General features: G+C 39.8%; 1 protein-coding gene across 1 annotated transcript in view; it reads left to right on the top strand.

The window, feature by feature from the left end:
* pax2b (paired box 2b) overlaps nucleotides 1–14,034 on the top strand; it is a 113,250-nt gene that overhangs the window by 69,961 nt on the left and 29,255 nt on the right. Inside the window, exon 8 of the mRNA XM_055150567.1 lies at nucleotides 8,216–8,327. Within this exon, the coding sequence (XP_055006542.1) occupies nucleotides 8,216–8,327 (112 nt within the window). The remainder of the gene's footprint in view (nucleotides 1–8,215; nucleotides 8,328–14,034) is intronic.

Here is a 14,034-nt window from a genome sequence, read left to right as displayed (position 1 = left end):
CTACCTATAGTCCAAATAATACGGTAGTCATTTCCAGCATTCTCATTTTGCATATCGTCCAAAACCATTTCCATTTCACTTTTTATTGTTATATTTCTTCTCTAGTGTCTCTATTTGACTGTAGCTTTAAAATCCAATACAGACCAGACCTCTGCGACCGTCATTCCCAGATTCCCAAACGAAACCTTAGAAAAAAAAAAAAAACCTAATTAAGCTTTATCCAGAGCGCGGCTTACAGTGCGGCGTGTATAATGCTCCAAAAGTCCTGCGCACGATCGATTTTGTGATGAAAAACACGCTCTTCGTATCCCCTATAATTGAGAGTAACAGTAGAGCTCTGCGAAATGAATCAATAAAGCAGATTTTCTCCATTTAAGCTGCACGTTTTGTTATGTCCGTTTGGAGGAGGGATTTCACACTGTTGTAAATCACAAAACGCAGGATCTGTCTTCATAAAGAAAATGAGCGGGCGGGTCCGGAGCGAGGGGAGAGCGACGGAAAACAGGACAGATCTGGGGCTGGAATAAGACGAAATATGGATGGAAATGCAAAGAAAAACCAGGACAGACGAAAGGACTAAAGCAGATCTAAACCAGGGACCAAACCAGGACTAAAACAGAACTAAACCAGGAATAAAAGAGAACTAAACCAGACCTTTAACAGGACTAAACCATATCTAAACCTGAAGTAAATCAGGACTAAACCAGGACTAAAGCAGATCTAAACCAGGACCGAACCAGATCTAAACCCGAACTAAACCTGAAGTAAATCAGGACTAAACACAATCTAAACCCAGACTAAACCAGGACCAAACCAGGTCTAAACCGTGACTAAAGCAGGATTAAACTAAGACTGAACTATAGGACTAAATCAGAACTGAAGCTGGATTAAACTAGGACTAAATCAGACCTAAACCAGATTTAAACCCAGATTGAACCAGGACCAAACGAGGTCAAAACCCAGATTGAACCAGGACTAAACCAGATCTAGGCCAAGACTAAATCAGAACTAAACCAGGACTAAATCAGAACTAAACTAGGGCTAAACCAGATCTAATCTCAGACTAAACCAGGACTAAACCAGGACCAAACCAGGTCTAAATTAGATCTGAACCAGGACTAAACAAGGCCTGAAACATTGTAGCGGGTAGTAAACCAGAACTAAACCAGGACCAAATCAGGACCAAACCAGGTCTAAATTAGATCTGAACCAGGACTAAACAAGGCCTGAAACATTGTAGCGGGTAGTAAACCAGAACTAAACCAGGACTAAATCAGAACTAAACCAGGACCAAACCAGGTCTAAACCAGAACTAAACCAGAACTAAATCAGAACAAAACTAGGGCTAAACCCAATCTAAACCCAGACTGAACCAGGACTAAACCAGGTCTAAACCAAAGAACTAAACCAGATGTAAATCAGGACTAAACTTAATACTTAATAAGGACTAACCTGTGACTTAACCAAGTACAAACCAGGTCTTAAACTGGACTAAACCAGACCCAGTGCCCATTGTACCCAGACCCAGAGCTCACTGTAGTTTCAGTTCCATTTGGTAAATCTAGAACTTTAGGACTAAACCAAGACTCAACCAGGATTGAGCCAGGATTAAACCAGGACTGAACCAGGATTGAACCAGGACTGAACCAGGACTAAACCAGGACTGAACCAGGATTAAACCAGGACTAAACCAGGATTGAACTAGGACTAAACCAGGATTGAACCAGGACTAAACCAGGACTAAACCAGGGTTGAACCAGGACTAAACCAGGACTAAACCAGGATTGAACTAGGACTAAACCAGGATTGAACCAGGATTGAACCACGATTAAACCAGGACTAAACCAGGACTAAACCAGGACTAAACCAGGACTAAACCAGGACTAAACCAGGACTAAACCAGGACTAAACCAGGACTAAACCAGGGCTAAACCAGGATTGAACCAGGACTAAACCAGGGTTGAACCAGGACTAAACCAGGATTGAACTAGGACTAAACCAGGACTAAACCAGGATTGAACCAAGACTAAACCAGGATTGAACCAGGATTAAACCAGGTTTGAACCAGGACTAAACCAGGATTGAACCAGGATTAAACCAGGACTAAACCAGGGTTGAACCAGGACTAAACCAGGATTGAACTAGGACTAAACCAGGATTGAACCAGGATTGAACCACGATTAAACCAGGACTAAACCAGGACTAAACCAGGACTAAACCAGGACTGAACCAGGACTGAACCAGGACTAAACCAGGACTAAACCAGGGCTAAACCAGGATTGAACCAGGACTAAACCAGGGTTGAACCAGGACTAAACCAGGATTGAACTAGGACTAAACCAGGACTAAACTAGGATTGAACCAAGACTAAACCAGGATTGAACCAGGATTAAACCAGGTTTGAACCAGGACTAAACCAGGATTGAACCAGGATTAAACCAGGACTAAACCAGGGTTGAACCAGGACTAAACCAGGACTAAACCAGGATTGAACTAGGACTAAACCAGGACTAAACCAGGATTGAACCAAGACTAAACCAGGATTCAACTGGGATTCAACCAGGACTAAACCAGGACTGAACCAGGGCTAAGCATGATCTAAACCAGGACTAAACTGGATCTTAACAAGCACTAAACCAAACCAAGCCTTACCCAGGTCCAGACCAGGTCTTAAACCGGTCTAAACCCCCATTGAGCAGCAGAGTAATATTAAAATCTCCAGTCTTATTAAAATGGATAACCTTTATTTACATTTATAATACAGTTAAACCTCACACGGGGCCATTAGTTTGTCCTGATCTGGAGAAGGAGCTGCAGACTCTATAAACCCAGTGGCCTAATTGAGTTCATTGTAATTTCTGTTCCATCGGGGGGAATTACTCTGGTGATAAATCAGGGACAGGCCTCTGCTCCAGCTCGGGCTAATCTGCAGCTAATTACAAAACTGATTTCTACACCACGATCAATAACACAACGGGCTGGAAATGACCGAAATACGAGAAAACGGGTTAAGAGTTTTACACGTACAGGCAAAAAGATTCAAAAAAATTATAATGATGAAAATCTGGTGACAGGTTTTCATGTTTTGTTTTTTTTAAATAGGACTAATTAAGACTAAACCAGGACTAACTAATCGTAACAAGGACTAGACCAGACCTAAACCAGGACTAAATCAGGACTAAATATGGATAAAAATATAAAAAGAAGGACAGATTTAAGGACTAAACCAGAACTAAACCAGGACTGAACCATCTTAACGTGTACTAGACCAGACCTAAAAGATTTAATCAAAACTAAACCAGGACTAAACCTGATCTAAACCAGATCTAAACCAAGTCTAAACCAGGACTAACTCAGCACTAAACCAAGACTAAACCAGGATTAAACCAGATCTAAACCAGATCTAGAACTAGACTAAACCAGGTGTAAACCATTGTAACGCGTACTAGACCAGACCTAAAAACTTAATCAAAACAAAAACCAGGACTAAACCAGGTCTAAACCAGATCTAAACCAAGTCTAAACCAGGACTAACTCAGCACTAAACCAAGACTAAACCAGATCTAAATCAGGACTAAACCAGGTCTAAACCATTGTAATGTGAACTAGACCAGACCTAAAAGACTTAATCAAAACAAAAACCAGGACTAAACCAGGAATAAACCAGATCTAAACCAAGTCTAAACCAGGACTAATTAAACCAGGACTAAACTAGATCTAAACCAGGACTTAATCAGGTCTAAATCAGGACTAAACCAAGACTAATCCAAGACTAAGCTAGATCTAAACACTGTAATTAATGTGCCAAAACAACAGTAAAATACAAATAAATGTAGAAAATGACAAAGATGACAAAGACAAAGATTTGATCTTGAAAGGCCCTCATCTCTAGTCACTCTGGTGCCACCTAGTGCCGCCGCTCAATTTCATTTCTGTCCAGCGACTCGGTCAGGAATCAGAATACACTAGACGGTTTGCAAGAACTCTGGAAGTTGTAGACCGCGCACCGACCAATCAGCGAAGAGCTGTGAAGTCATGATGTCAAACTCGTGGCGTCTGTCTGGGTCCCTTTTGTGGAACAGCACAACAGTAAACAAAGCGTCGAGATGGATGTAGACAAAGACAGACATTCTGTGTTGGCAACGATTCCCGAGATCGAGGATTTAAAGCCGGAACAAAGAGAATGTTTGTTGAATTTTATCAAGGGGAAAGACGTTATTGTCCTTCTTCCTACGGGATTTGATGCATTACATAAGTCACGACCAAATAACAGCGATTGGTTAAATTAAAAAAGTATCCGCCTACCATCGAGTGAACGAATCCTAATGCTGCGAGGTCAGACGGTTTCCGTGAAGTGAAACCAACTGATGAATCAGGCTACATGGTCTCGGTCTTTGTCTCGATCTCGACCTTTAAAAGTCTCAGCCTTGTTTTGGTCTCGACCCTCAGAGGTCTTGGTCTTGTCCTGGTCTCTGGACTCTGTGGCCTCGAACTGGTCTTGGTCTCGATTTGGTCTCAATTAAGTATCAGTAAACACAAGAGTTCAGAAGACGTCTCAGCTGAAAACATCTCAACGAGGTAAACACACGTCATATCGCTGAAGTTGTTAGAGTTACGCTGGTGTCAGACTCCCCTAAAACGGAAAAGTTCCACAGTGCGTCTTTAATCCGACATAAATCTGCCTTGTTTATTACTCTCGGTGTAATCGGTGTGTGTGTGAAGTGCAGGTGGTCCTCTGCTTCACTGCATTAAAAGCCCATTCAGATCGCGCGCTCGTCTCCTCCCACACTGCTGTCCGACCATGTGCTCGTCCCATTCACCGGGCCTAGATCATTTCAATGGGACCCCCCCTCCTCTCTCCTCCTCTCTCCATCCTTCATCTCATCCCCCTCTCCTCATCCCCCTCTCCTCCATCTGCATCATAAAAAGCCCGTTTGCTCGCCGGAGACAGAGGTAAACACGAGACTTTTTGCCCCGTGAACAGTTGTAAAGAGAAAGAGAGTTTATCGCGGAGGGAGCGGGACAAAGGCGAGGTCAAACGGTGAAACGGCGAAACGGGGAAACGGACCCCAGAATGTGAACTCGAGGACGGGGAGGAGGGCGTACGCAAAACACCCTCCCCTTGGATTTGTGTTTTGATAATAATTAATAAAAATGTACTTTTATTATTCACTTTGAGGTTACAGCTTCTGACAAGGTTTAGTCATTGTATTTATTATTATATATTATTATTATGTATTAATTTATATATTTTATTATTTCAAATACACATGCATGGCTTTATACTACTACTACTCCTATTACTACTACTACTAATACTAATACTAATACTAATACTATTACTATTACTATTATTACTGCTATTATTATTACTGCTGCTATTACTACTACAGCTACTATTACTACTACAACTGTTACTACTACTACTTCTATTTCTACTACTATTTTACTACTATTACTACTACTATTACCACCACTATTATACTACTACTACAGCTACTACTACTACTACTATTACTACTGCTACTAATACTAATACTTTTACTACTAATACCTAATAATAAAAAAATAAATATAATAAATAAATAAAAATATAAATAAATAATGTAAAAAATATAAAGATATGTGTGTAATTCTATATATATGTGAAATTAACACAGAAAAATGTTTGTCTAAAATTACAGTTATTAACAAAAAATGAAATGATAATTCCAAATACGTTATTTATTTATTTATTTATTTATTATATATAAGTCACACCAGTAAAAAAATGCATAATGAAGAAGAAACAAGCGTATCCAAGTCAGTTTTTTGAGGAAATTTTAATAGAGAACCATGAAACCAAACCATTAAAAAAAACTGTGATTTATAGAATAATATACAGTATATGTATGTATTTATATGTAAAATCAACATAGAAAAAAAATGTTTAATTATCCAAAATTTGTATGAGAATATACGAAAAAGCATTATAAGAACGTCATAAAATTCAGACAAAAAAAAAAAAAAAAAGTAGTAGTAGTAGTAAATCAACCAAAACTTACAAAATAAACATATATTTGTATAAAAATGCAAACCTATTGAACATTTATTATTATTATTTATCCCAGAGGAGTGAGGTTGGTGCAGTTGAGGCCTCGTGCAGAGGGCCTCACAGAGTCTCGTCTCCCATGGGTGCTCCAGATGAATTAAACACAATAGAACAACAGCTGATGCCCTTCCCTCTGTCTCTCCATCTCTCCCTCTCTTCCTCCCTCTCTCCTCTCTCCCTCCGTCTCTCCCTCCGTCTCTCCACTCGTCTGTAAACTTCCTCTTGAACAAAAACATTCATGATATGGTCCAGTTGCCTCCTGCTGTCTGGACACACACAATGTCGTCACAGGAGCGTGGAGACCTGATGGGAAACACGACGGGAATTTAGACTTAAATAATGGACAAAATGAAAAAATATACGTATATACAAAAATGATAATACAATTCTCAAAAAAAAGAAAGTCAAATATATGTTTTTGTTTATTAGAATTTTTAAGGTGAATTATTTTAACCATGTATTATTACCATGCATTTCTTCAGATGTCAAACTTTGTGCTGTATGTAATTTATACATTTTAACTTTTCTGTGTTAATGTTTTTGTACATATTCATTGTTGTAATGCTTCCTTGAGTGTGCCTAAATAAAATGTTTGTCTAGGGCTGGGGTGGACAAACTTTTTGACTTGTTGGCCACAAAGGGTTCTAAAATTTGATGGAAGGGCCGGACCAGGAGCAGATGGATGGAGTTTTTTGGTGATCCACCTCATAAGAGAAAAAAATATCTATCTATATATAAATATGTTAGTGAAATATCCCATAACTGAAAATCATTATAACAAAATACCTGTCTTTCAAGTCTCACAGTATTTACTATTTATTGAAATTACTTTTAAAACTCTGAAAATTATTATTGTTCAAGTTTAGAGGGCTGGATTAAAAAGATTAAAGGGCCGCATATGGCCCCCGGGCCTTAGTTTGCCCACCCCTGGTCTAGGGTGACCAGAATTAAATTAATAAATGTACTTATTTATATAAAAAACTATCCCAAAATAAACTTTGTTAAGCTTCGTTTCAACTCAATATATATGAGTTTAAAGATTATTTTTGACACTAACAAATCGAAATCGTGATCGAAATTAAATTAATTGCACAGCCTTATTTGACACTGTTAACTAATGTTTTGTTCAGGGTGACCACACGTCCCTATTTCCCCAGGACAGTCCCAGTTTTGAGCCCTGTGTCCCCTGTCCCAGCAGATTTATACAAAACCAGTGATTTGTCCCAGTTTTATACAAGAAATGTCCCAGGTGTCTCTATTTTGGACCAATTTCATCCCGACCAACAGTAAAAGAGGCATAAATTGTCATTTGTTTAGGCAAAATACAGAAAAGCTGCTCAAAAACGACCAAAACACAAAGAAAAATTTACTATAAAGACTCATGAATTGTCTCTGCATAACAACTTTATTATCAACAAACAACCCCCCAAAAAAAGGATGTCCCATTCTTTTATTTTGAAAATCTGGTCACCCTATGTACCGTATATTCAGGGTTCCCGCAGTTATGGAAATCCTGGAAAAGTCATGGAAATTGAAAATGTCATTTTTCAGGCCTGGAAAAGTCATGGCATTTTATAACTTCAATGAAAGTTTTGGAAAAGTCAGGGAATTTTAGTATCTCATTCACACAACTACAGCTTCTCTTTAGATTAGACTATTATGATTATTTTCTGCACAATTTGTTTAAAAGAGACGACAATAAATGCACTGACAGGATTTTGAAAGTTAAACTATATAAACTATAAAACCAAACTATAAGGTGAGAGGAAAGAGTTAACATTTCATATTTAGCCTTAAAAGTCTGATCAACTCTACACACGTAGGTGCCGTAAAGTCATGGAAAATTCACTTTAAGTCATGAAAAAGTCATGGAAAAGTTTTGAAATTTCGTCAGTGGAAAAGAGTGGAAACCCTGAATATTTAAAATCTGATGAAATAAGTAACTAGTTTCAATGGTTATGATAGAAAAACCTGATTGATTTATGGTACAATTTAAATTTTGTACATGATTATTACAAGTATTTTTTTGCCTCTCCCAGTCAGTTATTTGTACAATTTTGCCATCCCCCTCTTTGTATTTGTATTTTTGTCATAATCCTGTATCTCTCTTCTCTTCTTCTTCAGGCCAGTGAGTACTCCCTGCCCCTGAGCTCCAGCCTGGACGAGGTGAAGCCGTCTCTGTCCTCGGGCTCCTCAGACCTGGGCCCTGGAGCCGTGACGCAGAACTTCCCTGTGGGTAAGAAAGAACAACACTATAACTATAACACAACGAGAATGATTTTAAACGTGGAGTAACGAAGAGAAAATGATTGTGTTTGAGTGTTTGTTTGCGGCGCTGCTTGAAGAACATTGGGGTTTTGTGAAATTATAAATGTAAATTTGCTATATAGTTTGGATAAATTACAAAAGCGTGTGCCAAAAACAGTTAAAGTTGAATTATGTAACGTTTAGGCTGGAGGTCCATGTTCCACAGTGTGACATTAAACAGCTCTACTTTTATTTTACATTTATTCAATTACAGGTGGTTTTATAGCTCAAAAATACCTCCAAAAACAGCATTTTGACTGTGAGCAGAGTCGCCTCTCCACAGATCTGACCTGTAACTTGACCTGGTTTGGTCTCCATGAAGTTAGAAAGGTTTAATGCCACACTGTGGAACATTTCAGACAAAGTCATTAACATCTCGGGACCAGACTGGGACTGAGACTGGGACTGAGACTGGGACTGAGACCAGGACTGAGACTGGGACCAGACTGGGACTGAGACCAGGACTGAGACCTGCACTGAGACCAGGACTGAGACTGGGACCAGACTGGGACCAGACTGGGACTGAGACCAGGACTGAGACTGGGACCAGACTGGGACTGAGACCAGGACCTGACCAGGACCTGACCAGAATTGACCAGAACTGAGACCGGCACTGAGACTGGGACCTGACCGGGACCGGACCAGACCAGGACTGGGACTGGGATTAAGACCAGGACTGAGACAAGGACTGAGACCGGGACCTGACCAGAACTGAGACCGGCACTGAGACCGGCACTGAGACCGGCACTGAGACCGGCACTGAGACCGGCACTGAGACCGGCACTGAGACTGGGACCACACCAGAACTGAGACCATGAATGAGACTGGGATCAGACCGCTACCAGGACCAGGACTGAGACCGAGACCTAGACCTGGACTGAGACTGGGAACAGGACTGGGATGAGACCAGAACTGATTCCTGCACAGAGATTGGGACCAGACCAAGACTTAGACCAGGACTGAGACCGGGTTAGTCCTGTTTTAGTCCTGGATTAGACCTAGTTCAGGCCTATTTTAGTCCTGTTTAGTCCTTGTTCAGTCCTGGTTCAGTTCGGCATCACAGTTTAAGTCACATACACGGGAAACTGTCGTTATCCAAATAATGAAGAAAATTGTTGTTTGTTTGTTTTTTCATTTTCTTATTTTTGGTTTTATTTTGAAAAACGAATGAACGAACGATACTCAGATTGTTTGTGAATCCTCTGTCTTTGTCTTAAGGTTCTGGAAAGGCCGTTGGAATGAGCCGTATTGAGTTTGTGAAGTGTTTTGTTGTTTAACTGTGGATCTGAAGCCGAGCTGGAGCAGGAAAAGTGTTCTCGGTGTGGAGCTTGTTTTACGAGGCTGAAAAATGGAGTGATGATGATGTGATAAACACTGCAGCTGTCACAGGGCTGGAGTTCTGCTGAGGCAGCGACACAGCAGGATGGAGAGATGAGAGAAAGAGAAAGAGAAGGAAAGAGGAGACAAAGTGAGAGGAAAGAGAAGAAGGTATAGAGGAGAAACAGGGAAAGAAAACGAGGAGAGGGGGGAGAGGGGGACGCTGAATTGATGGTTAGAGGAAAGAGGGAAAGAAATAGGAAAGAGGAAAGATGAAAGGAGAGAGAAGAGAGAGACATGGATGGATAGAGGAGAGAGGGAGAGAGAAATATGAAGAGCTGGACAGAGAATAAGAGCGAGGAGTGAGACACAGACATATTAGAGGATAGGGGAAAAGAGAAAGTGGGAAAGAAGAGAGAGAGAGACGTACAGAAACAAAGAGAGGAGAGAGGAGGAAAAAGAGAGTAAATGAGAGTCATTGAGTGCGTGTTGGACAAGGCTGTGTGTGTGTCAGCACTTCAGATTACACTGTTATGACCAGGGCCTCTTCTTTCATTTATAAAGAGACACACAGATCAGGAAAACAGCGACACAAGCTTTGAATTTTGTTATAACAATACGACATTTCAGGGCACAGAAGTTTTAATGGATGCACTAGAATGTTCTGCAGTACGGTACAAACATACTTACTTTTATTATGTTCAAATTAGGGCCGGGCACGTTAACGCGTTAATTTTGCGTCTCCGACAATTATTTTAACGCTGTTAACGCCGTTTTTATTATTATTATTATTATTTTTATTGTAAACGTCTGTTGCTCACTGGCTTTTATTTTGAAAAAGTCCCCCGCGAGCTTTTCTTTAAGTTTGACGTCTTTTCTTTTCACTTTTTTCTGAACACATGAGATGTCGTGTGTCCGAGCCTCTGGCCTGGCCATGGGCTCTGAGCTTCCGCGGGCTTCCGGTTCAAGGGTCTTTCTTGTTCTTCTCCATCCAAACAGAGGTGTCCTGTGCAGTTTTCGTCGCCTCGGTCTCACTTACATTTGCTATCACAGGGTATTCGCGAAGGTCCGGAAGATTTCGTGATATGACCCCGCCCATAACTCAATGAAATATGATTGGCTCAGACAACTGTCAATCTCAAACTTCGTTCCAGCCACTGAAGGTCCTGCAGGTGTTTGTTTAGTTCAGCGCTGCAGGGGGAGTCACTGATTTACCCAGATACCACTGGAAGAAAAACTGTGATTGGTCCATTTCCATTCTATTATATTAACTCTTTGTTTCCCAAGAAATATCAGTCCAAGTTTATAACAATGATCTAGAAATTATTACTAGTATCGTGTTTATTACTCACTGAATACAAAATATTGAAAAAATATATTAGTAGTACAAAAAATAATTCAATATTTTTTCTTGAGCCTTCAGAATACCTCGAAATGCTGTTTGCACAACAAATGTTTGGCTCTTTCATTTACATTTCCAATAAAAATCACTATACGCTACTTTTTAATTCATTAATTGTTTTAATCGCACTCGAACTCATGTGATTAATATTTTTTTTATTTTTGCCCTGCCCTAGTTTAAATACAGTCCAGTGAGGCTCATTTGGTCTTCCGATTATTTATTGTATTTTCCGAACTGTTGAGCGCACCTGAAGATAAGCCGCAGGTGTCCATGTCTTCAAGAACATTTTCAAGTTCGTCTTTTTGCGTTGAGTCAATTCGTCGTGAAAATCTCACCATCGACTCACTGACGCCAAGCTCACGTGCAGCAGCAGCTCTGTTTTCTTCTTCCACAGCCACATCAATTTAACTTAAAATGTGCATCATCTGCATTTCTTCGTGTGTTTTCCATGAGGAGTGTGTGTGTATGAAGCGCAAAATAACTGTTCAAAACGCAATCAAACGTTTACACTGCCCAAGACGCAAAACTCTGGTCAGATCTGCGCAGGTCGCGTACACGTTTACGTCACATACATCAGCACCGAGCCGCCTGGCATGCACACGCAATCCAATTCCACACACTTTTGCGTCACCGTATGCACGCAGATTTCCTCCCGAAAACGCTTGTCTAAACGTGGACTAAAAAATGAAGACGCTACACCACTTTTGTGTCTTCTGTTCAAACTGTCATCATATAAACGAAGCCTTAGATTCCAGATATACAGTACCGTAGTTTGTTGGTCATTATTAGAATTAGACCTGGTGTTTTTCGCTCGCATAATGGGTGTGACGTTGGTCTTAATTTTTGTTTAAGTGGTCTTAAAAAGGTTTTTAAAAAGTCTTAACCCTTTCCCCCTCGGACACCTACTTGGAACAACCCATACATATATTAGCAGTGTTGGGAAGGTGACTTTTAAAATGTATTCCCCTACAGATTACAGATTACATCCCCCAAAATGTAGTTTGTAACGGAATCCATTAAATTACTTCAAGTGAGTAACGTAATCTGAATACTTTGGATTACTTGATTTGCTGTAGAGAAGCAAAGACTAGGATATCTTCACATAAGATGTTTTATCTGCTACAAGAAAAATAAAAAGCCCAGACTTTACTGAACCGTATTAAAAATATTATTGATAGAAGAAGAGGAGACACGTCCACGCAGCAGGATTTAGTCCTGTTAAATCCTGTTTTAGACCTGGTTTAGATCTAGTTTAGCTCTAGTTTAGACCTGGTTTAGATCTAGTTTAGCTCTAGTTTAGACCTGGTTTAGATCTAGTTTAGACCTGGTTTTAGTCCTGGTTTAGTCCTGTTAAATCCTGGTTTAGACCTGGTTTTAGTCCTGGTTTTAGTCTTAGTTTAGTCCTGGTTTAGTCCTGGTTTAGTCCTGGTTTAGTCCTGGTTTAGTCCTGGTTTAGTCCTGGTTTAGACCTGGTTTAGTCCTGCTTTTTTGTCTTGGTTTAGTCCTGGTTTAGTTCTGGTTTTAGTCCTGGTTTTAGACCTGGTTTTAGTCCTGGTTTTAGTCCTGGTTTAGTCCTGGTTTAGTCCTGGTTTAGTCCTGGTTTAGACCTGGTTTAGACCTGGTTTAGATCTAGTTTAGACCTGGTTTAATTTCCGGCAATGATTGGAATTACCGAAAAAAAAAAAAAAAAAAAGTGAAAATAGGAAAACGGGAAAATCCCTCTGTGTAATCCATTTATTTCAACAAAGTAACTGTAATCCAATTACCACTCACTGAAGCAGTAACTGTAACTGAATACAGTTACTCATAATTTGTACTCTGATTACGTAACTCCGGTACATGTAATCTGTTACTCCCCAACACTGTATATTAGTACGTACGGGTTGTAGCAGCCCCCCCACCTGTCGCAGCCTCTGTTTTCATGTGAAAAACCGAGCCATTTGTAACGGTCGTCAAATCACGTCTTTAGTGATACAGCGGAGGTGTCAAAAGACGTCATTAAGGAAACAAGGGAGGGTCGTCAAATGTCGTCTTCATGGGCGAAAGAGTTCAATTTGGGGTAGTCAAATCTGGGTATACCCTGTTTTTATGCTGAATAAATGCATTGTGTTACAAATAAATAATTGTTTGAATAATCGTGATTTCAATATTGACCAGAATAATCGTGATAATGATTTGGCATTGTTGACATCGGAGTTAAAGCTCTCATGTAAACGTAGCAAGTGTCCGTCCCCCTGCTCCTGCCTGCCCCTGTCTGCCCCTGTCTGCCCCTGTCTGCCCCTGTCTGCCCCTGTCTGCTCCTGTCTCCTCTCTCCTTGAGTCTCTTAATGTCGTCCTGGTTAATTGAAATATGGCTCCATCGTGGTTTTGTTATTATCGGGAAGGTTATTTACTCAGGTTTACAGTGTCTGTCAGAGCACGAAGATTTATGCTTTTTTCTTTGATTAAAATTCATATAATTATAATAATAATAAAAAAGCAGTAATAAAAACTACAGGGAGGATACAGTGAAGGGGAAATACGTGACTGCCAGTGTGTTCAGAATATTTTAATTAAAACATAAGTAAGGCTGAGGTTTATGTTACAAATGTATAATGTATTTATTGCTGGTTTCTTTGTCTTTTATAGTACACGATTTGAAAACTATCCATTGTGATTTAAATAACTGGTAACACTTTATAATAACTACACCTTATTTAGCCTTAATAAAGCATGAACAAAGACTTGATTAATAATGATTCAGGCTTAGTAACTACTTAATTACTACCTGAATTAGCACATAACTTGCACTTAATTCACCTGTGCTGTAAATAGTAACTCAATACTTCTTAATTACTCATGAACTAACCACTTGCATGTTTACAAATGCATATTTAAGTACACATTTGAGCATTTATTAATCATTAGTAAGTTATGA

This window comes from Boleophthalmus pectinirostris, unplaced genomic scaffold (genome assembly GCF_026225935.1).
Source record: "Boleophthalmus pectinirostris isolate CB_2022bp ecotype Guang Dong unplaced genomic scaffold, ASM2622593v1 HiC_scaffold_14, whole genome shotgun sequence".
In the NCBI taxonomy this organism is placed as follows: Eukaryota; Metazoa; Chordata; class Actinopteri; order Gobiiformes; family Gobiidae; genus Boleophthalmus; species Boleophthalmus pectinirostris.
Note: the sequence above shows the minus strand (reverse complement) of the source record. Positions and strands in the feature narration are given on the sequence as shown.